Source organism: Epinephelus moara, chromosome 18 (assembly GCF_006386435.1).
Source record: "Epinephelus moara isolate mb chromosome 18, YSFRI_EMoa_1.0, whole genome shotgun sequence".
NCBI lineage: Eukaryota > Metazoa > Chordata > Actinopteri > Perciformes > Serranidae > Epinephelus > Epinephelus moara.
This window is the reverse complement of record NC_065523.1, coordinates 9,589,236-9,614,541: the sequence shown is the minus strand read 5'-3', so window position 1 is coordinate 9,614,541 and position 25,306 is coordinate 9,589,236. Positions and strand designations below refer to the sequence as shown.

General features: G+C 37.7%; 2 protein-coding genes across 2 annotated transcripts; one reads left to right on the top strand and one right to left on the bottom strand.

The window, feature by feature from the left end:
* Positions 1-398: 398 nt before the first annotated feature.
* Positions 399-11,378, top strand: zgc:100868 (uncharacterized protein LOC554458 homolog). Its single transcript, XM_050070166.1, has 10 exons — positions 399-526; positions 3,768-3,788; positions 4,129-4,291; positions 4,382-4,650; positions 6,462-6,607; positions 6,690-6,960; positions 7,479-7,650; positions 8,020-8,273; positions 8,448-8,545; positions 8,902-11,378. The coding sequence occupies exons 1-10, from the start codon at positions 472-474 to the stop codon at positions 9,205-9,207; spliced, it is 1,755 nt and encodes a 584-aa protein (XP_049926123.1). The 5' UTR covers positions 399-471; the 3' UTR covers positions 9,208-11,378.
* si:ch211-198p11.6 (uncharacterized) lies at positions 10,035-23,654 on the bottom strand. The gene is made up of 5 exons (XM_050070193.1): positions 23,499-23,654; positions 21,404-21,428; positions 21,209-21,319; positions 20,287-20,424; positions 10,035-13,548 (listed from the first exon to the last, which is right to left on the bottom strand). The coding sequence occupies exons 2-5, from the start codon at positions 21,407-21,409 to the stop codon at positions 13,462-13,464; spliced, it is 342 nt and encodes a 113-aa protein (XP_049926150.1). The 5' UTR covers positions 21,410-21,428; positions 23,499-23,654; the 3' UTR covers positions 10,035-13,461.
* Positions 23,655-25,306: the final 1,652 nt, after the last annotated feature.

The window sequence follows — 25,306 nt, the reverse complement described above, 5'->3', positions numbered from 1 at the left end:
AAAAACAGTCAGTCAAATGAAACTATGTGAGAAGTTTAAAAGGGAAATTTCTTTTGGTCAAGACACAGCTACACACTGATTTTATATAAAAGGTCACAAGACAAAAAGGTTTAATGTTAAACTATGTATTGTATTTCATAAGATTCATCATATGTTTTTATGTAAAATCTTAAACTAAAAGTGTCACATTTCCCTCTGAAATAAAGTGCAAGTGGAGTAGATCCATAAGGTGGCATAAATTGGAAAGTCTGAGTAAGAACAGACATGAGCAAATGTACAGACTGGAGCTCAGAAGCCTGACATGTTTGATGTGTGGTGAAACAGGTGATTTGCTGTGTTGTTGGGCGTGTCATTGGACAGGTGACAATGTTTGTCAGAGAGGTAGAGAGAGGTGTGTTTGTGTTGAGAGAGAGGGAGGAGAGAAGAAGGTTATATATGCCGGAGCAGATCTGATGATATGGACTTACAGTTATGGCTTTCTACAAAGTTATCGCTGTGGCAGCTCTGCTGACTCTCCTGACACAAGGTAAGGACCCTCCTCACCGCATGCACACCTGAACCAATCATGTTTAAAGTCTACTGACTGCTGTGTGAGAGGAAGAGCACTGAGGAGGAAGTAAAATCTTTAAACAACAAGGGTAAAAGTGTCACCAGTGCAAATCATGCATTCACAATTCTGCTTTTTACATAAATAAATGTACTCAAGGATTAACAACCAAAGTGCTTGTTAGTAAATCAGAATATGCATGAATTAAAGGCAAGACAAGTTTATTCATACAGCACATTTTAGACAGAAAACAAGACCATTTATAAATAAAGAATAAATAAAAGATTAAAGAAACAGAAGTATGGTAGATTTAAAGGTTTTAAGAAGTACAGAAGATGTAAAATGTATGAAAGAGATCAAATCCAGGAGAGAAGGGGAAAATAAAGTAAGATCATTATTCTCCAGGTCAAGCAAATTCTCTAAACCTCTTTAAAGTCCAAAAGTCATTTTGTCATCTGTTAATATTTCCCTAGAAGGGCAAAAACGACCAGATGTGCTTACTGCATGTTTAAAAAGAAATCATTAAAAGTGCAATATTAACTTCTGAGCTGCTGCAGAGAAACAGAGACAGACAGAAAGACCTTAAAGCTTTGGATCTTTTAATAGCTTCAGAAATCCCCAAATCCAGATTATTTTCGCACTGAACTCTGGCTTTAATTTCACCTCATTTGAACTTTGTCAGGAGAGCATAAACATTTAACATTTAAACCTTTTGACAAGATAATGTTTTCTACAAATAATAACGATGTGAAGGGAAGCATCGGGTCTTTGTAGGAGATAATTGCGATCCATCCTCTCAATCACTGTCTGCGTTAATACTACACAGCCTGTCAGTCTCTACCAATCAGTACGTTGCCTGAATTCATGTCCTCAGATTCTCTGGAAATGAAGCCGGATTCATTGTTCATTATAACTTGAGTATCGAGTTTTCAAGGGATTTACTCAGGACTTAGTTGATGAAAGACTTTGACGCATTACAAATGTAAAAATATGTCTTTATTATCATCATTATTATTATTATTATTAATAGTAGCAGTAGTAGTATTTCTATGTATTTATTTATTTACTTTATCCAGTTTTCCTTGGGGTCTGCTTTAAAATTCATGCGTATTTTATGATCAATATTTTATATTTTAACATCTGGCATCAATCAGGGATACATTTCTTTAAATGTGAGCCTATTTGAAGCGTTCGTAGAGTTAATAGAGACAAACATGGACCAGTTACATGCGGTCAAATCAAGGATCATAATCTATTAATCTTACCATTTTAATTTAAAACCATCTTAACATGTAATTAAGTCCTTAACAGACCAAAAGGAAGCCCAGACCTTCTCATTCTTCTCAGTCTAGCCTCTCACTAAGATTAAGTTTCAGTAAGCTTAGAAATGTGTGGGTTATTTGTGGCTTTAATTTCAAAAAATTAAGGGAGCTTTATTTTAGTTTATTCAGAGGTATATGATTGCAGCAACTTTAACCTGTTTTAGAGGACGTTCTCTGGATTAACACGGTGTGACCACAGATTTTTGTTGACATGGAGCAACACCTAGTTAAGCCTCTGACTGAAAAGCACTTACTGTGGAAGTTAGTCATCCAGGAGCAAATCCAGGCCTCCCTCATATCATCTTTGTTCACACATGCATTTTGGGTCATTTTCCAAGATGTTTCCTTTTCATAAATGATGTTTTTTGATTTGACTGCAAATGAGTTTCACTGCATTAATACTGACTGTACACAGTCATACAGTTCTACCTAGATGTTATTTGACTACAGCAAGGATATGTAACACTGCACACAGGTTAAGACCAAAAACTTTTGTGATACGTTCACTTATTGTTATAGCCTATGTGCATTCAAATAGTGATGCGTTCACTTACTGCTGTATGTGCATTTGAACAGTGATGTGTTCACTGACTGTTGTAAGTTCATTTGAACACTGATGAGTTCACTTACTGTTGTGTATATTTAAATTACGATGCATTCACTTACTGTTGTAGCCTATGTGCATTTGAACATTGATGTGTCCATTTACTGTTGTAAATTAATTTGAACGGTAATCCACTCACTTACTGTTGTGTGCACTGCGTTCACTTACTATTGTATGTGCATTTAAAAAGTGATGTGTTCACTCACTGTTGTAAGTACATAAGATTATTATATACTAACAATAATAATAATAATAATAAATAATTTAAATGGTGATGCATTTCTGTTGTACATACTAAAATGCAAAAACCATCGTGGTTACTAGAAACATCATATAATTATTTTCACTGTATTCTTCCCAAACAGCAAACCTCATTTGTAAAATCAGTGAAGTGTCACTTTAGCAGTAATATAACTCAGTAGTAGGAGCAGTACTGGGATTAGCAGCAGTAACAGCAGTAGTAATATAACATATGCTCAGTTATACAGCATATTTTGATAGCATTGTTTGTCTGTGATTTAATTTTTAATTAAACTCTGTCCTCCAGGCAGTGAACATTAATCATTCTGTCAGTGTTGGGACATCAATCAGTCCGACACAGTCAATGGACATTTCTCTCTTTGACTGTCATGGCACATGATGGTCGTTACAAAAGAATGACATAGTCGACTTCAGGAGAAATATGTGTCCTGTTTTTTCCTGTCCAAGCCACAAAGAATAGAAACGCCAGTCTGGACTGTCAAGGTTGACTTGAAGTATGTTGAGGCAACTGAGGCAGTACAACCGGTCTGATGGGACACCAGACAGCATGATGCCACACAACAGGTCCGTTAGAACAATATGACAGTGTGTAAAAGGTGGCTGTTCAAACAGAACAATATGCAGAGAATGCCAACACACACTCACTCATAAATCAAATAAATAGAAGCATACTTGTCAAGGCTGACTTCGCTTATTGTTGTCAGTAAAAACAATGACTTTTAAAAGGCAGTAATTACACTTTCTATGCATGCAATATTTACTGACTGGCTACATCAATAGTCATTATCTCTTCTGAGAAATGTCATCATGATGTAGGTTGCCGTTTCTGAAACTATTTTCGCAGTCGAATAATTTTAAGTCGTTCTTTTAAGCAAAAATGTCAAAATTCAGTGGCTCAAAATCAATCATTATGATATGAATAAGCTTATGCTCTGCGTCTTTCACTATCTCTGACGTAGTACATGTAAGACACATCAGTAAATATATACAGAACTGTTGTTTCAAGAGTTGTTCTTTGTTTTCTATTTTTCAGAGTCGTACTCTCAACTAAATGGTAAGTCAAATTTCTGTCCACCCTTTTTTTCCTTCCTTTCTGCTTGTCAGCATGTTGTTGGGATTTTTGTTTTGTTATAGTTTCATTACTGTTAGTACTTGCTGTGTAGCCCAGTAGCCCAAGAGCAATGAAATGTCTAGACTAATGATGAAACAACAGTTTTACCTCTTTTACCCAAGAGTGCTGGATTAGACACACCTGAGAGCGCCCCAGGATCATAGTCCTCAACCAACAGTTAAAGTTTATAATCCCAGGAAAGCACAGTGTTTTCAGGAACCACACTGGTAATCCAGAGGAGAGTATTTCTCACTGTGTGTTCTTATTGTCTGTCTCTCTTCAGTGTGTGGTCGGCCCGCACTTAACACCAGGATTGTTGGAGGACAGGAGGCCCCTGAGGGCAGCTGGCCGTGGCAGGCCAGCCTACACAGATCTGGGGGCCACTTTTGTGGAGGATCCCTCATCAACAAAGAATGGGTGCTGACTGCGGCTCACTGCTTCTCAAAGTAAGCCAGGAAAAAAAACTCTCTGACTGGTTTTGTGTTTGCTAGAGTGCTCTGCTTTTAATGTCTTTGCACTGTTTTGTTTCTCCTCAGCCCGAGTACATCCAATCTGATTGTATATTTGGGTCGCCAGAGTCAAGAGAATTCAAACCCCAATGAGGTATCTCGGTTGGTAACGCAGATCATCAATCATCCAAACTACAACCCTGCCACTAGTGACAACGATATCTCCCTCCTGAAGCTCAGCTCACCGGTGACTTTCACCAACTACATTCTGCCTGTTTGCCTAGCAGCTCCAGACAGCACCTTCTTCGCCGGCATTGACAGCTGGGTCACCGGCTGGGGCAACATTCAATTTGGAGGTAGGTCAGAGAGCAGCTGGGTCACATTTATTTTTCTGACAACAATGGTGGCAACATCTGTCTTTAAGGTACTGAATCGCAAAAATAAATAAATAAAAAATATAGTACCTCTGTCCTTTACCCATGGACCAACAAAACAGAGTTTTGGACATAGGTTTGAATATTGCTTAAAACACACCACAATACAAGAGATAATCGCTGCAAATATCTTTTGCAGTAGGCAGTTTGTTCTGATGATGGTGCGAGAGGAGCGGTCCTTAAAATGTAAAAGAAAAGTTAAGTTTCTCACCAAATCACACTGTGTGTTTTGAATTTGTTATCTTTGTCATAAAACATTTGCAAAGCCAATTATTGAAATATTTCAAATTATATACATTAATGTTTGGTTAGCTGTCTTCTTCTTTACCGACTTTGTTGGTACATGTAAATGTGTATTATGTTGCCCTCCTCTTCATGAAGGCTACTATACCAAGAAAACATAATAAAAGATCTAAATTAGAAACACTTAAATCCATTGATGAATTTAAGGGCATCATAAAGAATGTGGTGACAAAGACATGTGCTTGTTTTTCTTGAGAGGCCACTATGTTTGAATAGTTGTTTTATTGTGGATTTTTGTATTATATGTTGTATTTGTTGCATTTTAAATGTGTTTTGATTGGCTGCTACCTTGGCCAGGTCTCTGTTGTAAAGGAGATTTTCAATCTCAATGGGACTTCCTGGTTAAATAAAGGTTAAATAAATAAAAAAAATAAAAATAAAAATACACAGCTAGCATGATTTACATTTAGTCTACATATCACCTGTAAAAGTAATGGACGTAGCTATCATGACATCACCCAATGGTTTGTAGACTCCTGTTCTAAAGCCTTGAGTTTGGGATTTTTCTGCTGTCGCCATCTTGGGGTTTTTTTGGTAGCCAGAAGTGCCATATTTGGGCAAGAGGCTGGCCTGTAGAGGAGTGAGGGGTGGATCTAACTGAGAAGCAGAGGACACTATCGGCAAACAGCCTGTCACTCAAAGCAGCCGCCCTTAAATATGCATAACTTTAAGCCTTAATTCAATGTAAACGATGAGTTACATTGAAATTCCCATTTTGTACAGTTGTCATGAATGGGGAAATTAGCTATTGAGATAAAAACCTTGTACCAGGCTTAAACATATCTATTTCTTCTGTGAAGTCCGGCATTTTAACATAGGATTTTATGGGGATTAAATCACTCTTGGAGGCAGTCTCAAGTGGCCATTAGAGGTACTGCAGTTTTTGGCTTAATTTTTTAGCCCAAGGTTGCTGCTTGATTTCAACTGACACTGAAAGAAGAATGACGTGAAGACAAAATCAATAGATTGTGATTGAAAAACACATCAGAAGAAAAAAAAACATATTTTTAAATTCTATTTATTTTATTTTTTTCATGTCCTTTTTTGCTTTATTTTTGGTGCCAAAACTTACTGTACTATTAGAAATGGCAACATGAATATTCACAGAAAGTTTCATGTACCTAAATCTGTGATGTGATTAGGTGATGTACACAACATAAACAACTTTAACAGCATCAGATTATCTGTCTCTGACCTGTGAATCTGAGACTGATGACAGGGTCCATCATAAGTTTGATATACTGGACCTGTCCTTTTGTTTAACTTTGTTAAATTTTGAATAACTGACTGTGCCTGTAATGGGTGAAGACACTGTAAAACTGCTGGCATGGTCCTTTAGATTCACAGTTATTCATAGTTATCAAATAGTTAATTTTAAAGCATATTACATCAGCTGTGTTGTCTATAAAACTGTATTTGTGTTTCTTTAGTGCCTCTTCCTTCCCCACAAAACCTAATGGAGGTGGAGGTGCCAGTTGTGGGGAACAGACAGTGTAACTGTGACTATGGAGTGGGCACAATCACAGAAAACATGATCTGCGCCGGGTTACGTGATGGAGGGAAGGACTCCTGTCAGGTGATCCTCTTTACTCCAGTGCATGCATCAGATTTGACCTCCTGCAAAGATTCCCCTTACTTAGATATTTTTCTTCCTAAAGGGGGATTCAGGTGGTCCAATGGTGAGCAAGCAGAACGGTGTCTGGGTCCAGGAAGGAGTTGTAAGTTTTGGAGAAGGTTGTGCCCTGCCAAACAGACCAGGAGTCTACACCAGAGTGTCCAGATATCAGGCATGGATCAACACCCAAATCACCACTGACGCGCCAGGCTATGTCACCTTCACATCCACTGGGACTGACAGTGATCTCAGCGTCACCTGTGCTGGCCTGCCGCCACCTCCAACAACCCTCCCCCCAACAACCACAGCTAAACGTGAGTGTCTGTCATGTCCAAAAACACCAACTTTAACCTTAAATTTCCAGTTTAAAATGAGTTGTTTTCATATTTACAGTGGTGGATGAAGTATTCAAAATCATTTTCTGGTATTTTCCAGCTGATCCAAGTGGGGTTTTAAAGAGTTTATTTAGCTTAAGAAGTAGGAGGATTTTCTCAGCATATAAAGGAACATTTTATTTTTTAGTTTATTCAACATCAACACAACTGGGGACACATTGTTTTCACTGGACAGGAAGGGGATAAAAAACTGTAATCTGAAAAGTAACTAAAGCTGAAATTTATGCTTTTTCCAGCTCTTAATTGAAGCTGTATGCTGTTTACACTGAGGGAAATATTCAAAGCAAAGACTGCATGTTATTTATAGATGCACCATTCCATTAAACTCAAAATATATTGTGAATCATTTTCTACATATTTCCCCAAAATTATTTTTCTGTGCATGTGCATGTGCACTGAGAGCAATGAAAAACTTGATTGTGATTCTGTTTCTTCAGCTGTGGTCTGTGGCCAGGCCCCGATGAATACACGTATTTCGGGAGGAGACTCAGTGACGACGGCTGGTATATGGCCATGGATGGCAAGCCTACAGAAGAATGGAAGTCATGTGTGTGGTGGGACTCTGGTGGCTGTTGACTCTGTGTTGAGCAGTGCCGACTGCTTCTCAAGGTGAGACACCTGGAGTGATGTCATGGTATAATGCCAGTCTGTTTAAGAACAGTAGCAAATTTATTTTTAAATATAGTTTACAAAATAGGAACAGTCTACAGCCATGCTAGCAGCTCTGTGACACTGTAAACACAAAGCACAGTCCTTTTATTATTATATGAAAATTAATGTACAGAAGAGTGAGTGAGCTTGGTAAACATTGTCCGCTTTATCCTTTAATGTAATTTACATGCAATTTATATAGAACAAAATGCTGGCACTGCCCTCTGAGAAGCAGCCTAAGAAACTGAATCTGTAAAGGTCCAGTCCTTGTTTGAAACCATTCAAATGTTTCTCCTCAGCCCTAATTCAGTTTGTTATCTCCTACAGTTCACCCACACCGTCTGCCTGGACCGTTGTGTTGGGTCGGTTGAAACAGAATGGATCCAATCCTTTTGAGGTGACACTTAACGTAACAAATATCACTCTGAGCAACCAGACTGGGTCCAATATAGCAGTGCTGCAATTGTCATCCCAACCCACCCTGTCCGACTACATCCAGCCCATCTGCATGGATAACGGAAGGACCTTTGCTGTGGGCACCACGTGCTGGGCTGCTGGCTGGAGCTCCGGGCAAGGAGGTGGTGAGTAATGTTAATGCTCTGCATCATTTCAGCCCTTCAGATTAAATATTTAGGCCATTGCACATTGTTTTTGGTGCTAACAAAGAACATATGCCCATTTAGTCCAGGTTCCTGCCATCTGGGTTTGAATCAGATGTTTAATTTCTCATCATTTTCTTGTTTTTCAAACTTCAGAGGAACAAGTTCTGCAGGAATTCCAAACCTCGGTGGAAAATTGTGGGAATGCATCGTCAAGTGACAGAATTTGTACTGGAACTTTCACACTGGGGCAGGTGAGTGAAAAGAGCAGGACATAATTATACTTTTAAATGTCTTTCTGTTTTTATCAAGGTCTTTGTGGGTCCTTCAACATCAGCAACCTTAATTGTAAAAAAATATTTATGGCACTGACCACAGCACATTAGAGGGCGTTTCTGGAAATATGCTTTTTGACTTTTCTGCTAACAGCTCCATGAGAAGATTGAAAAATGTCATCTAACTCTCAATGAGAAAATGTATTTTCCGTATAGCACATTTAGTGAAACGGGGGGGGGGATCCCATAGTTCCACAAGAAGATCCGACTGAATGTCTACTTAAGAATCAGAACGAGGTTCACACAAAATGTTGAACATGTGTTTGTTTGTTCAGGGTGATTCTGGAGGTCCACTGATGTGTAAGCTGGACAACTCTTGGTTCCAAGCAGCAGTATTATCAGCTGATAACACCACCAGCGAAACACGAGCATCAGTGATGGTGCTTACCAAACTGAGCGCGTATATGGAATTCCTGTCTAGGACAGTGGGGTTCCTTTCCGCAGCCTCCACCAACAGCAACAGCACTGCCACCACAGCAGCCAACCCCACCACCAACAGCGGGGATGCTCCTGCTCACTCCACCTTCTTCATCTTCTTCCATCTCCTCTTCTCTTCCATGTGTCTCCGCCTCTTCTTGTAGAAACCTACAACTTTATCTGTAAATAGTGATTTACATGATGTGACAAGCACAAATGAATGTAAACAGCCTTGACTATGAGAGACGACTTAGCGCAAAGCTGCATTAACGTGAATTTGATTCTGGTGACCACTAGGAACAGATCAGTGAAGTTGGCGGGGTTAAATCAAGCATCCAAGGTGCTTACATTAACAGTTGTATTAATGTCCTCTACCAGATGATGTTAAAATGCCTCTGGTGGAATCATCAGCACAAACAATGAGACAGAGCTGGAAAACCTTTGCTGCAAAAGGTGCTAGAACAGCAACAGTATGTTTTGGCATCAAAAATAAAAAACTAGCATTGATCAAACACTGACACTAAAAAAATCCACTGGAAAATAAAACACAGGCAATACAATTATTTTATTCAGATTGTTTTTTTTTTTTGCATCCTGAGGCGTGTCTACTGAGGATTTTTCTTCATGTCTCACTTTTTTTTTTTTAGTGTCTACTGAATTGCACACTAAATGTAAATCATGCTGACCTTGCCCCTCCCCTTTAATTGCTCTCCTCTATGCCAAAAAGTGGCAGGTTTCTTAAAAAAAAGTGACACTGAAAAAAATTAGTGACTTAAAGAAAAGAATAGATTGTCATTAAAAAATAAAACAATCTTTAATGCCTGTGTTTTCTGATTAGTGTATTTTTTTTTTAGTGTCGATTTTCCTCTTTCAATGCCAAATTTTATTTTCAATGCCAAAACTTCATGCAACTGTTTTAGCTCCATACAAACTACAAAAAATATGCACAGTATATCTGATTTAAATGAAGGAACTGTGCAGTTTTGTGCAGGAATGCACAAAATATTGACCATGGAATGTGCAAAGTATGAAGTGTAGAGAGTAGGTGCAATGTGCGACGTGTGTATCTCATAGAGACACGTATGGAGGCTTTATGTTAATTTAACATATAGTGTGAGGAGGGAGATTTTTTAAGTTAAAAGGAAACTTTAAAATGTGAATTTACTTTGAAGGACAATAACCTCCAGCCCACTTCACTACTCTGTCTCAACAAAAAATCATGAGTCACCTCTGTTAAGTGGTTTTCATAACGGTTTTCAGTCTTAGATGAAGAATTATTCAAGCTGCACTGAGCAAATATGTGTACATGTAGCCTAGTATTGTAACTGAAGTTACATGTACATTTTTTTTAGTTTTTTTTTTTTTTTTATCAATACAATGATAAAATGTGTGAAATTTTTTGTAATCTATCCTTTGTACTTACTGCGGATATTAAGTCCGTTCTCTAAACAGAGTGATTGTTAAATAGGAGCTCTGTCATTCATTATGAATCCAGACCTTATGCACATGCACTAAAATTATTGGCATTTATATGAAATGTCACCTTCAACTGACATAAAAGGAGAAGGTATTTATTAAGTTGCAGATATGATTAAAGACAGTCTTAACAAATGTATGGAGCTAGAACAGTGACAGTAAGTTTTGGCATCAAAAATAAAATATCAAAAATAAAATTTGGCATTGAAAAAAAAAACAGCTGAAAAATAAAATACAGGCATTAAAAGTGATGTTATTTATTTATTTTAGCACTCGTGTTTTTCAATGACAATCTGCTTTTTGTTCTTCATGTCCCTCTTTTTTAATGTCAGTTGAAATGTAGGCCAAACAATACAAAAAACAAAAACAAAAAAACTGACACTGAAAAAGAGTGACATGCTGAAAAAGTTAAAAAAGATTTAATTGAAAAACACACATCGGCATTTTTCAGTGTCAGTGTTTCCTTTTTCAAAACCAGATTTTATTTTCGATGACAAATATTACTGTCACTGTTCTGACTCTGTGTAAATGTTTTGAAGTTCAACTTACAGAGGTATATTTTGGAGACCTGAGGAACAAAGTAACAATGATCATCTACCTCATATTATCAGAGAGTTACAGTACCATGATACCAACATCTACCTGAAGTGACACAGCAGTACACAAACAGCATTTGCTTTGAAAATACTTCAGCTGCAATTTATATGGATAATTATTTGGTTTGAACAAATGTCAATTGTAAGTCTTGCTGAATCTTGCCGCAGAATACACCTGTCCTGTGAATGTGAAAGCACTTAACAATCTCCTTTTTATTTTTGTCAATATAACCTGCTTTTAAATGAAGTAACCATCTTCTCTGTCTGCTTGATTCTGATGCATTTTTCCTTTATGCTGTGAACACACGTGTCACTGCTCTCAGTTTAAGGCCTTTAGTTGTTGTAGTTATTTGCTAGAAAATTGTTTTCCTTAGTACACACATATTCAGATGAACATGCCGGACATGAACTTAACAGCTACATATACTCAGTTGGCAGTTTATATAGTACACCAAACTCAAACTAATGTAGTCAAGTCATAACATTCTGTTTATGTTAATTTGACTATGATCATTTTGTGTGAGTGTTGTTTATGTCGCATCACTGACATACGTAAAAGGGGTGGACAAAATAACAGAAACACTTAAAAGTGTAATGCAATACTTGCAGGTGTTCAGAGAGGGACATCTCTAAGTTAAAGCTATCATTGAGCACAGCACAGCCTGTAACCATTAAAGCAGGGGACATACATAGTGGGAACAGAATAACAAAAAGCAGAGTCTCCCAAATCAGAAATACTGAAGTGCACTACCAGGACCTCAAATAGCAAGACAGTTACAGTACTGCACCCTATTGACAGTTTCGGGAAAAACAAGATTATTTAGAAACTATGCTAAATGTCTTCTGCCCACAGGAGCTATAAATGAATGAAGACTGAGCTCAAGTGGGCAAAGAAACCAAAGAAACATTCAAACTGTTGGATCAACATATCAGAATTTACTAAACCTTCAAAAAACAGAACATATAAACCATAGCACAAAGCTACTTTAGTCATTTTTTTTAACATGCAGAGCATTTTACAGCACTGCATTAAAGTATAAGTCTGGTGATGCTCTATGTTTAAGTCAAGAAATTCCATAAAATGACCAGAACTGATGCTACAACCTAAACACCATCCTGATGCCCCAAATACTCACTAGAGCACTAAATGTGGATCAGTCTGCTATTGAAAATAGTCCCTAATAAATACAGCATTTCCTCTAGTTTGTTTAATAAAAACCAGGTAACCAGTTGTTTCAGGAAATTACAGAGCCTTTTAAAAATAAATGAAACTATGTATCTGTGGGGAGTTTTTAAAGATTTTAATCTTCAGTTGGAACCAACAGGCTTGGAGCTGATATTGTTGGTTTTGGTACAAACACAAGATTTACCCTTCATGAGAACTATATCGAATAACGCTAGCATGAGGCTTTAACCTAATGAACCATTCTCAAAATGCACAACACAGAAGGCACTCCCAGCAACATCAGAGAGATCGACAATACTAATACTCAGTTTGATCAAACTGGTGTTCGGTGAAAATAAAAGCCTCTAGGTCTTTCCTCCTGCTAAATACACTCCTACATACACTCTGCAGTCAATTTCACCATTTCATCGAACATTAAAGATATCATACAATAGGCCTCTTAACAGGTGGCGTTGGTCACTCTAATTGAGCTGTAAGCTTTGACATTGCTATTTTATTACATTAGAAAAAGTACACAGGTATCAACAATGTTGTACTTGTCTAATATATGATATTGGTATAATAGTGTACTACAAAATAAACATTTTAAAGGGATTGTGCTAATGTATTGTGGTATCTAACACTTCAGTATCTCCTGGTGCATTGGACCACTGTAGGAAAAGTTTCAAGTCAATAAGCTCAGCTGTCTTTATATAAATTTTTCACATTAGTGTGATGCTGATTTGTCAAGTATTTAATTTACTAGATCAGCCAAAAAACAGAAACAACAAGACATGAGGGGGTCAGTGGTATGCAACAGTCAAATTTAAAGATAGTGAAAAACAGCAGAAAATACTTTTATACAACCTTGAACACGTGAAACCAGATAGAGGAGACCCTGCTACATTTTAAAAAAATCAAAAAGGGCAGTTACAAAATAATTTCCAGTCTTTTTTAAAGGTAAAAGTCAAAGAAGAGTCATGTTGAGTGTCCTGGAGGTCCTGATTTAAGCTACTAACCATGAACCGTCACTCTCCTCCCCCTTTTTAACTGTCATCTCTCCACTGTAAACTCCCTAATAAAAGGCATACATTTAAAAAAAAAAAAAAAAAAAATCAAAAACTGTAGTACCTGGAGTGCATCAGCTGACAGTGGCATTAGTGCACCTCGAACCCCTTCTTTTACTTGATCCTGATCTCGAAGCAGAGGCAGTTGCAGGATTCACACTCAGGAGGTTGACAGGTGCAGGCACAGTCCCATTTGGCACACTATGGGAGAACATAGCAGACAAGAGTTTATTCTAAAAATCATATATTTAAACTGTCTATGGTAAGCTTTTTGCCAAGGAGCACTTAGTAAACTCTTCAGAGTGTGACAAGAGAAAGAAACATAATATATGTGAGCAGCATGTAGCCAGGCCCAGCACCACCTGGGCCTGGCTACAGCACCTCTAAAACGGCTGCTGAAACACCCTGAAGTGTAAACAAATTATTTGGCCCTCTAGTATTGAAATTGAATATGTTGGGGGTAAATATTGTACTTTCTCCGGAGATGTCATTTACTGTGTTATGCCTGTACAGAAAACCCACTGCTAAGAAGGATTTCTATGATCAATTTAAAGCCCTACTTAAAGCATGTGATCACAACAAAGAAGTCATAATTCTAGGCGACTTTAATATAAACTGGGACAGTAAGGCAGACAGGAAAAATCTAAAACAGTTAACTGAACATCTGACTTTATCTCAACTCATAGAGACACCAACCAGAATTACCACTAGATCCAGAACCAGAACTGATTTGCTCTTCTCTAATAAACCAGAACTTATTATTAAAACCCATAATCTTTTAACTGGTTTATCTGACCATAATGCAATTTTCTTTTCCAGAAAGCTCACCAAGTCACGCTTCTCCAACTCATCCAGATACTTATGTAATAGTAAAAATACTTTTAATTTCATCCCAAAGAGCCAGCAAGAAAATCTTAATTTGGCCTTAAAAAACCAGAACTGGAATAACATCACCTCCTGTGAAGACTTTAACAACAGCACAGATTCCCTTCATGAACACATCAGAAAAATAATGGAATCTTTCTCCAGGAGGGTGAGCCAAAAGAAAAGAAAAGCATCACTACCGTGGTTAACCCCTGATTGTCTTAACTTGATGAAAGTGCGTGATCTTCTTCTTAAGACTTTCTTAAAGTCCGGCTTAACCACAGACCGGTTAAAATTCACTGCTGCAAGGAACAAAGTAACTCAGGCAATGCGGAAGGCCAAAGCAAATTTTTTTATAGCAATCATGGAGAGTGCTAAGGGTGACGGGAAAAAAATTTGGCATAATATTAATAAACTAACGGGTAAACAGAATAAACAAAATAACTATGAATTAGAACTTATTATTGATAATAAACTAGTGAGAAGTCCAGACATTCTGGCTACCGAACTAAACATTTTTTTTTACAATCAGTGGAAGACATATCCAAACTTTTTCCCCCTTCGGAGTATGGCTTGGTCCCTATCAATTATGCGCTGCCGGTATTTAATTTACAACAGGTCACAGAAGCTGAGGTGGCTAACATTACCGGCTCGCTAAAAAATTCCAAGGCCAAGGACATCTACGGTCTTGATACCATGTTTTTAAAAGCTAATAAAGATTCTCTGGCTGGACCAATCACACATCTAGTTAATTTATCCATACGACACTCAGTTGTTCCATCCTCTTGGAAGACTGCCATAGTTAATCCCATCTTCAAGTCTGGAAGCAGGACAGACATGAGTAACTATAGGCCTATTAATATCCTGCCAATCACCTCCAAAATAATTGAAAAATGTGTGCTTACACAACTAACTGAACATCTGAACCTTGGCCATACTCCGTTGCACCCCGCACAATTTGGCTTCCGGGAGCATCACTCGACAGAGTCGGCAATTCATTTATTTTTGGAGAAAACCAAACAGTTTCTTGATAAATCAGTGTGTGTTGGTGCAGTATTCCTGGACCTGAAAAGAGCGTTTGATACAGTTGATCACGCAGTGCTGTTAAACAAACTCTCTTCTTTTAATTTTTCAGATCAGGCAACCATGTGGATAAAATCATATTTAACTAATAGGAAACAGTGTGTTGTTGTTGAGGGGGTTAAGTCATCTCTTCGTACATGTTCAGTTGGGGTCCCGCAAGGTTCGATCCTCGGACCTATATTATTTTCACTTTATATTAATGATATGCCACTTGTATGCAAAAACACCCATATACAAATGTATGCAGACGACGCAGTTTTACTAACATCAGCAAAAACTATTCAAGAGGCTGCCCGCATACTCACAATGGAATTGACTCACATTCACGAATGGCTCATAAAATCATGTCTACTGTTAAATACAAAAAAAACTGTCTGTATGTATTTTTCTAAAAAACCGAAGGATCTTACACACTCTGGTGTCTTCCTAGGAGGAGAGGAGCTTGACCTAGTTAATGAGTTCAAGTATCTAGGGGTCATCCTGGACTCAACCCTCACCTTCAAGAGCCACACTAAAAAGATCTCGAGAACAATCAAATTCAATCTCTCCAATTTCAAATTATTAAGGCCTTCTTTGACAACAGCGTCAGCTAGGGTGTTTATGCATGCAATTGTCTTCTCTCACATCGAATATGGATTCACTAACTGGTCGTTCACTTCTAAAGCTGCACTTACTGAGATTGATTCTCTGTACAAAAGAGTGCTCAAAATATTGAACAAAAAACCTGTATCATATCATCACTGCCACATACTCCAGAAATATAATCTTCTTACTTTTGATAATTTCACAAAGTTCAAGTATGCCTGCGCAATATATAAAATCTTGAAAGGGTTAGCACCGCCCCCAATGTCTGTTTATGTTAAGCAGAATGAAAACATCAGTTACACGACCAGGGCCACCACACGAGGGGATTGCGTAATTCCGCTCAGGCGTACCTCGTGTGGGCAGTCAGTACTTTCGTGTGCAGGAAGCCACATCTGGAATAGTACACCATCTATGATACGGGACTGTAACACATATGCCACTTTCAAAATAAATCTTAAAAAGTGGCTAAAAAGTACACAAATTTGTAACCACAGTCAACGAGTTGATGTACAACATATGTCTTTTTCTTTTCTCTCCTTTTTTTTTTTATTTTATGGTTCTTTCTCTCCTTCTCTTTTGTGTTTAGCTACCACGCACTTTACAATATAACTGACTCCTACAACCAATTAATCACAACTACAACAAGAACTATGAACTGGACCTTGCATTGCTGCAGTTTTACACTCCATCTACACACCCCCAAACAGTCCCTGCTCCTCTGGCTACTGTTTCTTATTTATTTAACTATTTATTTCTTTTTTCTTTTTCTTTTTCTTATTTATTTATTTTTATTTATCTATCTCACTTTTTGTTTTGTTTTTGTTTTTTTTGTTTTTTTTCTGGTCTCAGGCTCAAATGTTTACCATGTACTTTGCAAAGTAACTAAGAGCTCTTGGAAAATAGCTCTACAGCACTTTAATTTCTAATGTTTTACATTACTCCAGCACTTTAACCCCCCATGTCTCTACATCTATTACTGTCATCTATCACAACTGATCACAACCACAACAAGATCTATGTACTGGACTCTGCATTGCTACAGGCTAACACACTATCCACACACCCCATACAGCCCCCTCTCCCCCGTCTGCTCGTTACCTGGTTGCACCCAGAAACACAGCGTAAAGCATATACATACTTAAGGCACTGATGTGTGCAATACTTCTGTTATGTGTCGCTGGCCGACTCTATAACACAATGATAAGACTGTTATGTGTTTTAATGTATCTAATACTGTAATTGTATATTTTATGTGTACTGTATTGATTTTATACTACCTTTTAGGAACTATGCTGGAAAACATCTGGCAGGGGGACTACCAATGTAAATCAGCCCCTGGCTGCAATTGGGTGCATCTGCATTTTCTTTTTTCTTTTCTTTAAAAGGAATGTTTATTGATGTACACTGTCCCTTCTTAAACAAATAAACATTATTGTATTGTATTGTATAGCATCCCCAGTATTGTGTGATTGGATACATGAGAGAGTTGGTGATAACACAACGTTGGCAATTCAACATTACTGATAAGCAGAAGCACTTCAGCCATGTTTATGAGAAGGTAGCAAGCTTGAACTCAGAAATTCTCCTGCCCACACCACAATGTGAGACTGAGTGTTTCAACAGACACATTCTGAATAGAAACCATTGGATGAAACTGGACTGTGAAATGTGAAATAAAACATGTGGAACCTGTTACACCTCAAACGGGATAATGTGATCACCTCTGCAATCTCTGAGAGCCATCTCAAAGCATCTTTTGTTTACCTTTTTAACCAATCACATGATGAACTTACCTTGCTACGTTAGACTTAATGGAGCCTGAGCTAGCTTACCGTAAACATCTACGTCCTCTAAAAAATGATTTATGATTTCTTACAACTCATAAACAGACACTAAAACATTCAGTAAACATTTAATATAATTCTGTATTAATTTTACCTCAATGTAAAGTGAATAAACGTAATGTTTCCCAGCAAATGCTACACCTTAACAATGTAGTTTTTACACATTTTTAGAACTGCTGAGCTGTTAAATCGGAGTTCTCCAGTGAATCATAACTCCAAATTTAGTAGCAGACTTCAGTAATAACAGTAATGTTAATGTAAAGTAGTAGTAAAAAAAATACTTTAGGCATTTATTTCATATGATATGAAAGACACTCAAAACTTGATTGGTTTTATTATTATTTATGTGATTCCAAGCATGTGAAAATGTTGTATGCATTGGAGTAGGGTGTGCTGAAAAAATAGGAGACAAATCATGTCCTGTATTGACTCAGTAAGGGATGGTGCATTTTAATGGACGATGCTGAATTATACAGGATGGTTGGCGATCTACTCCTCTCTGTAGGTAGGCGATGGAAATTGTACCGCAACACTGTTGTTGACGCAGAAATTTAGCTTTGTCTAGTTGTTGGTAACATTATAGACAAGGACAGCACGACAAGTACCAGAACTCCATAGGGACTTTTTAGAAAATGCCATTTTAATGTTAGTTTCTTTCTTTATCTGTTCTTTATCTGTTATCTGCTAAGAGATAATGCAATTTTTTCATAAACTGAAGGCAAACTACTTGTGAAAAGAACTGCCGTTGGCGGATAGCCCCCAAGATTAGCCACTGGGGCAAACTATAGACAGTTTGTGGGACCAACTAGCTTACTGCTACTTCCTCAATCTCATCAGAAGTTTAAACCATAACCATTTCTACAGTAGCTACCCCAGGAATAAGACGTATACACACTGGTTTAAAGTTTGTGCAAGTAAGTTAGAGAAAGACAATGTGCTACCCTGGTGGGACAAGAAAGTTCTGTTCTCTTCTACATTGATTTTTATCGCAGACCTGAAATCAAATTAGACCAATAGCTACTAGAGATGCACCGATTTTGAATTTCTGGGCCGATGCTGATGTTTAAAAGAACTATTTGGCCGATAGCCAATACAGATGTTTTCATGTTGTTGTTCATTTTGTTTTTATTGTCATTTATTTCCCCTTTTGTGCCTGGGAAACAAATAAATCTACACTATGAAAAAATGACTTAACTATTTTAAAGCCATTCAGCCCTTTAGTACACTATCTCTGAATGAGCACAAATTTAGTCGCATGCAAATTTATGAAACAACCTTTCATACAACCTTCTTTCACATGAAAAACATCTCTTTTTTTCTAAAAAAAAAATAAATACTTTTTTATTTTATATAACATATCATAATTCCCTCTTTAAAGGTACAGTAGGGTCTGGAGGATTTTCCAGTTGCTGTTTGTAAACACACATTCAAATTTGGCCCCTCCTATCAGGCTCAACTCTCCCGGGTGTACGGAGCCCGGAGGTACAGAAAAAGGCTTCACAGAAGAGGTTCAGGCAAGGCTCGCGCTGGTGCACGCTCGGGCACGCTCGGGCACGGCACCTGCGCTCTCTCATTGGCTGGGGAAATCTCCGCCCAGAAGCGGTCCGAGCTTACAAAAACATCAAAATACAGTTAAAGGGCAGGAGCTCTGCAAACAGAATCACCACCACACATGAGTAGAAGCCCAAAGGTGATGATTAAGCAGGATTTCATTTGTATATGTCTATATTTTGTTTTGTTTGAAAATCCTCCAGATCCTACCTTTAATATCTATTTCATATTGCTGCAAAAACATCAACAAATGTCTCCTTCAAACAACTGTATTTATTCAAGTTTCTCGCCAAACACTACATTTTGCAAGATTAAATTAAACACACCATCAGAACCTTATGAATCACCTTCTACTAAAAAGAATTTTTACTGAATAGAGATTGAACGTGTCATGATGTAACTCAGAATGCAACCTCCATCAGCTGTTAGTTACTGAACATGCTCTCCGCCTGCTGATTTTAACTTGGATTTGTTATTCACAATGTAGCATTATCAGGGAAACAACAGGGTGGGTCCTCAGATACGTTGAAAGTGACTTTACTGCATTCTTTCATCATGAGGACGTCCTGGAGAAGATCTCTATTTGTCCAAAACACATTTTCTATTGCCCCTGGACTAGGGGACGCTGGCTGCTCCTCACCAACTCGTCACACAACAGTGAGATCACAGAGCCAATCTGCCGAACAGTCACTGTATTCTTCTTCTACCTGCTCCTTAATTTACGTTTTTGTCCGTTAGTCTGGAGCCCTGCTTTTTAGCTAGCAAAATATTGACGTGACACAACATTAAAACATTGGCCACTGCCATCGGTGAGTGTCATCTTATTTGCCAATAGGCCGATGGCAGTCAAAGCGAATATCAGCCGATACTGATATTAAGCCAATAAATCGCTGCACCCCTAATATCTGCCTTAGAAATGGGTCTGATCCTTTGTAAATTGGTCGGCAGGAAAGTGAAGAATGCATGATTTCATTTCCTTTTAACGGTGTGTGAGTGTTTGGAGGTTACTTACTGAAGGAGAAGAGCACAAAATGGCTCGACATGAGCGCAAGGTTGGCAGGCGAAAGTCACACATTTCTGCAAATCTATAGCACTGTTCACTTATGGAAATGTTTGGACAGCAGTCACCACACTCTGAAGAACAACGATCCTTTGGAAGAGAGAACACAGAGACAAAAATCTGCATCACTTGCCACACTTTTGAAGTGTTGTTTTTAAAGTGTTTGTAGAAATACCTCATAACATGTTAAACATTAAGCTAACCTAACAGATTAATCATCTATCAATTAGAAAAGGTGCAACAGCATAGTAGTGTGATATTTATTGTTAGGCTTAGCCCCATCAATAAAATATACACAATATTGTTGTCTTGTATTGCCAAGATTATTAATCTGTTTTGAATCCTTAAAGCCATTTTATGATTATGGCATCTGTATAATGAATGTAATAGCGTAACATTTTGTTTTTTGGAAAAACAAGACAACCTCCAGTGATAACCAATCATATTCCCTGCTCTTCTCCAAAAACTGTTCCAATCACACCTGAGAAATAACTTGAATAACCTAAGAAGACATTCCTGGAGTAGTACAATCCTAAAACATTTAACATATTAGCAAGATATTGAAGAAAAACAACACGTGTCTTGAAAGGGCATTGTTTGTCTGCTGCTGCCTCAGTTTGTAACACCAGGGGGAGCCAAGAACTAAATGTTTCACATTTCTCACACAGTGACTTGAGTTAAGTGTTGACGCTCCTGATAAACATTTAGCAACCGCAGGTCAAGTCCACTTTCCTACTAATTCTCAGCTACATATGTTGCTTTTAAGTTTCGTGCAAAATTCAGTCAACAACACATATTTACTTCACAATCTGTAGTAAGGAGACAGGTAATCATTGCTCTGTGAGGTAACAGTGACCGGGCCTGAAAGACCAACCTTGAGGCAGTGTCGGATCCACAGCCCGATCCCCAGGACGATCATGTAAAGGCCCACCGTAATCAATAGCACTGCTGGGAGAGGGATGGAAAGCTCCCAAATAGGCAACACCTGAGGAGAAGGACCAAAAAAATGTAGCACTACATCTAATAGAGATGAGCTGAGTAGATTGTGTAGATAAGCATTCTTTCTTACTTGCATTGTCTCTTTCTTGGGAACTCTGACGGGAGAAGAATAACAGTTAAAAACTACCAATTATTTGGGCTTTAAAAAAACCTTGTGTTCATTGTCTGCTACTGTGAATTTTGCAGAAGAGATGCTCAATTGTTTTTGGTTTGATCAAATTATTTCACTGCACCACAACTTATGAGTAACTTATGGTCAAATGTTATGTTCAATTTAGTCAGTAGTGGAAAGAAACTAAGTATATTTAAGTACTGCCCTTAAGTCCAATTTTAAAGATGCATAGTTTTGTGCTACTGTATTGTACATTTCACTCTACAACATTTATTTAAATTTAGATCAAAAACCTATGATGAGTTTATAAAATATCATCAAGTCAAATTAGTTCTATCTGACCAGTAACAATGTTAGTTATCATCATATTATAATCAAATATCATACATTATGTAATTATCCAACACTTTGAAAGAATGCACAATCAGTACTTCTACTTTTGATACTTTAAGTACATTTTGTTGATAATACCCTTATACTTTAACTTAAGTCACATTTTGAATGTAGAAGTTGCAATTGTGATGCACTTGTAAGGAAGTGATTATATACTGTTGTATTCATATTTTTACTGAAGAAAAGGATCTAAGTTAAATTGTTTTTCTACCACTGAGTGGTAAAGTACTATATGCTGGTGGTAGAATGTAACTAAGTACATCAACTCAAGTACTGTGCTTAAGTACGAATTTCAGGTACTTCTTCTTTACTTGAGTGTTTCTATTTTGTGCTGTTTTATGCCTCTACTCTACTACATCTCAGAGGGAAATATTGCACTTTTTACTGCACTACATTTGTCTGACAATTTTGGTTACTTTTCAGATCACCACTTCTCATCCTCTTCCTGTCCAGTGAAAAACACGTATCTCCAGATGTGTTGCTAGACCATTTTCATAGCAGACACTTTGCCATGCCCTTGTAGGAAAAGCACAGGTGTGTTTAATAACATTAATGATAGCTGCATTGTATTTAGGGGAGGCCCTGAAATTGTGCATGGTGGCCCACTCTTAGGCTTATGTGGACACTTATTGAAACTTTTACCTTTGTTTTCCTACAATGAAAAGTCAAAATATCTGCTGTGAAAAGGGTCCGTTTTGAATGTTTGTTATAAAACAAAATATGAAATGTTCCTTTATGTGTTGAGAAAATTCTCCTACCTCTTAAGCTAAATAAACTCTTTAAAAACCTTCTTGGATCAGCTGGAAAATGCATCGTCACAAGGGTGAAAACAGGGCTGTTTTTCCTGACACCAAGAAAAGTTGACTTTTTAGAGATACATGGTTCTCACAGGACAGCTATGATCATCTTAAAGAATATAATGCATTGCTGTAGATTAAACTACCAAAGAGTATGAAAGGAGTTAAAATGAGCAAAACCTTGAACATTTACAGCAGTAAAATGCAACATACATATTAATGCAGCAGTAATATTAATCCATAAACATCATCTATAAAGTAAAATACTGACAAGGAACATTTTACTGCCCAATACTTTTACTTTTCACGTAAATTTTGCTGGTAATTCTTACATACGTTTACTTATGTGTGCTAAGGTTTTGAATACCGGGCTTTTAGTACTTTGAAAGGATCTGAATACTTCCTCCACATAAGCACTGAAATAAGACATCACCTCTGATAACTAAATTGAACTCTGGGGCAAGATAACAAGAGGTTTATATGTGGTTTCGTTTCATAGCTCCGGCTCTCGGGGATGTAAAAATACATAGATACTTTATTCGAGAAAGGTAAAAATGCCACATTGTCAAAAGAACTGCTTCCAAAAATACTTAACGTTAACCAACTTTACTAAGTTAAAAATTACACAAGTAACTACCGTTTACTCTACTAGCAGTAAAATTGACTCAAATATCAAACGTATTTGTGGTGAGAAATTGTCCCTCGCAGACTTAAATGCTCGTGAAACGTTAAGAAAAGTACATGAACCGAAGATGACAAACCATTTTGTAAAATGTAGCACGCGTTAGCTAACAAAGAATAACGTTAACGTTGCAGAGCGAGCGACTTTATTTTTACAGCAGCTAACAGTGCGGATATCTTACCGTTTTGAAGAGTCCTGTATTTTAATGTATGTGTCTTCTGGAATAAATATAAATGTTGGTATATGTGATGTAGAGTCACATTGTCCGGTTTTCTCGCTACTAGAAAACAGCAGATTCTGGCGCTTGTAACTGAAACAAATCAGATTAGCTGTTGCCATGGAGTCAGAAGGGTCCCCAGAAGGAACAAAATACATGCACGCGAATTAAAAAAAACCTACTGCTCGAAGTGATAATACAGTTGTTTAAATACAGTTCGTTTTCGCGCACTCTACTTAAGTACAGTATTGAGGTACTTGTACATTACTTGAGTATGTCTATTCTATGCTACTTTACTGCTACTCCACTACATCTCAGAGGGAAATGTACGTTTTAGTCCACTAAAGTTTAACTTAGGCTACTTTGCAGATTCACGTTAATAATATGAAAAATAATCAACAAATAAATAAGGATATATTATTATAGGTTAAGATCAGATGAGACTGTATTGACACCTGCAGTAAATTCTCAAGGTGCCATATAAAGTATTTAAAGTAGCTCCACTTTTACCAGCAGCAACATCAGAGTGATGTACACCTTAATGCAAAAACAATCTTAACCCAGTACTGTGATGTGCATTCTTTTGAAATGGGCCTTTGTGCATAATGAGTACTTTTTTGGTACTTTAAATATATTTTGATACTAATATTTTCTACTTTTAGTTAAGTTAGAGTTTGAATGCAGGACTTTAACTTGTAATAGAGTGTTTTTACACTGTTGTATTACTTCTTAAAAAATAAAGTTCTGAAAACTTTTTCCACAACTGTAAATACCTGATGATGTACTCAGTGGGGGGGGGGGGGGGGGGGGGGGGGACACAAATGAAAATACAAATACAACAGTAAGAAATAGCAAGTAAAAGTAAAAGTTGTGAATTCAAAATGTTACTCAGGTAGGAACAGAATTATTAACAACAAAGTGTACTTAAATTATGTATTAGATATGTATCAGATTATTCTATAATATGATAATTAATCATTATTATAGACACATTAATATTAACTAACATTGTTGTTACTGGTCAAGATACTAAGAGAGCTTATCTGAACTGATGGTATTTTATGAGGTCATCATATGTTTATAAACGGCTGAAAACTCTCTGACAGAAAAGCAGGTCAAGAGTGTGGATAAGGTTGTCACCAGCAATCTGAAAGCAATCGTAGTGCGCCAAGCAACCACTGATGATGATGATGATATCAACACTTGGCTCCCCACAGTGGACAAGCCAGGGCCTCTTTGAAAATTCAAAGCCTGGATATGTCAACATGGAATCCTGCCTTGACTCTTCTGGCCACTGCTAATCTACGCAGTCTAAATCACCAGAGGGTCTTGCAGAGGGGTTCAAGGTCACAGAGCTAGAGAAGTCCTGCTCTACCAAAATTCTGCTGACACTAAGGTCTCCTCAGCAGGCATCAAGGTCAGAACAGGGAGGAAGTGGCATGTGCAGGAGGTAGTAGGATGGGCTGAGAAAGGCTGTGGCACAGCATCCTGATGGGCGCTGTGGTAACTGATCAGGCCAGGACTGGGGGCAGTTCAAGACCTTGCTACAGTAAAGCCAGAGGGAAGGAGAGGCAAAAGCTATTTCAGATGGAGGTACACACAGAGGTGGAGAAAACTCACCACAGCAGAATGGTGGGTATGTGCAAGCAGGGGGCCTGGACCAAGAGGGAGCATACAACTGTCTAAAAGATTACCTGGGCAGAACTCTGGAGGAAAAAAAGCACACCAAATCAAGTTCTCGGTCCAATCAGTGTATGATGTCCTCCTGAGCT

Coding starts and splice junctions, on each gene's coding strand:
- zgc:100868 (XM_050070166.1), top strand. CDS start 472: ATGGCTTTCTACAAAGTTATCGCTGTGGCAGCTCTGCTGACTCTCCTG. Junction 527..3,767: donor GCTGACTCTCCTGACACAAG/GTAAGGACCCTC, acceptor TCTATTTTTCAG/AGTCGTACTCTCAACTAAAT. Junction 7,651..8,019: donor AGTGCCGACTGCTTCTCAAG/GTGAGACACCTG, acceptor TATCTCCTACAG/TTCACCCACACCGTCTGCCT.
- si:ch211-198p11.6 (XM_050070193.1), bottom strand. Junction 20,425..21,208: donor GGATCCGACACTGCCTCAAG/GTTGGTCTTTCA, acceptor TCTCTTCCAAAG/GATCGTTGTTCTTCAGAGTG. Junction 13,549..20,286: donor TTTTGTGCTCTTCTCCTTCA/GTAAGTAACCTC, acceptor GTTCTCCCATAG/TGTGCCAAATGGGACTGTGC.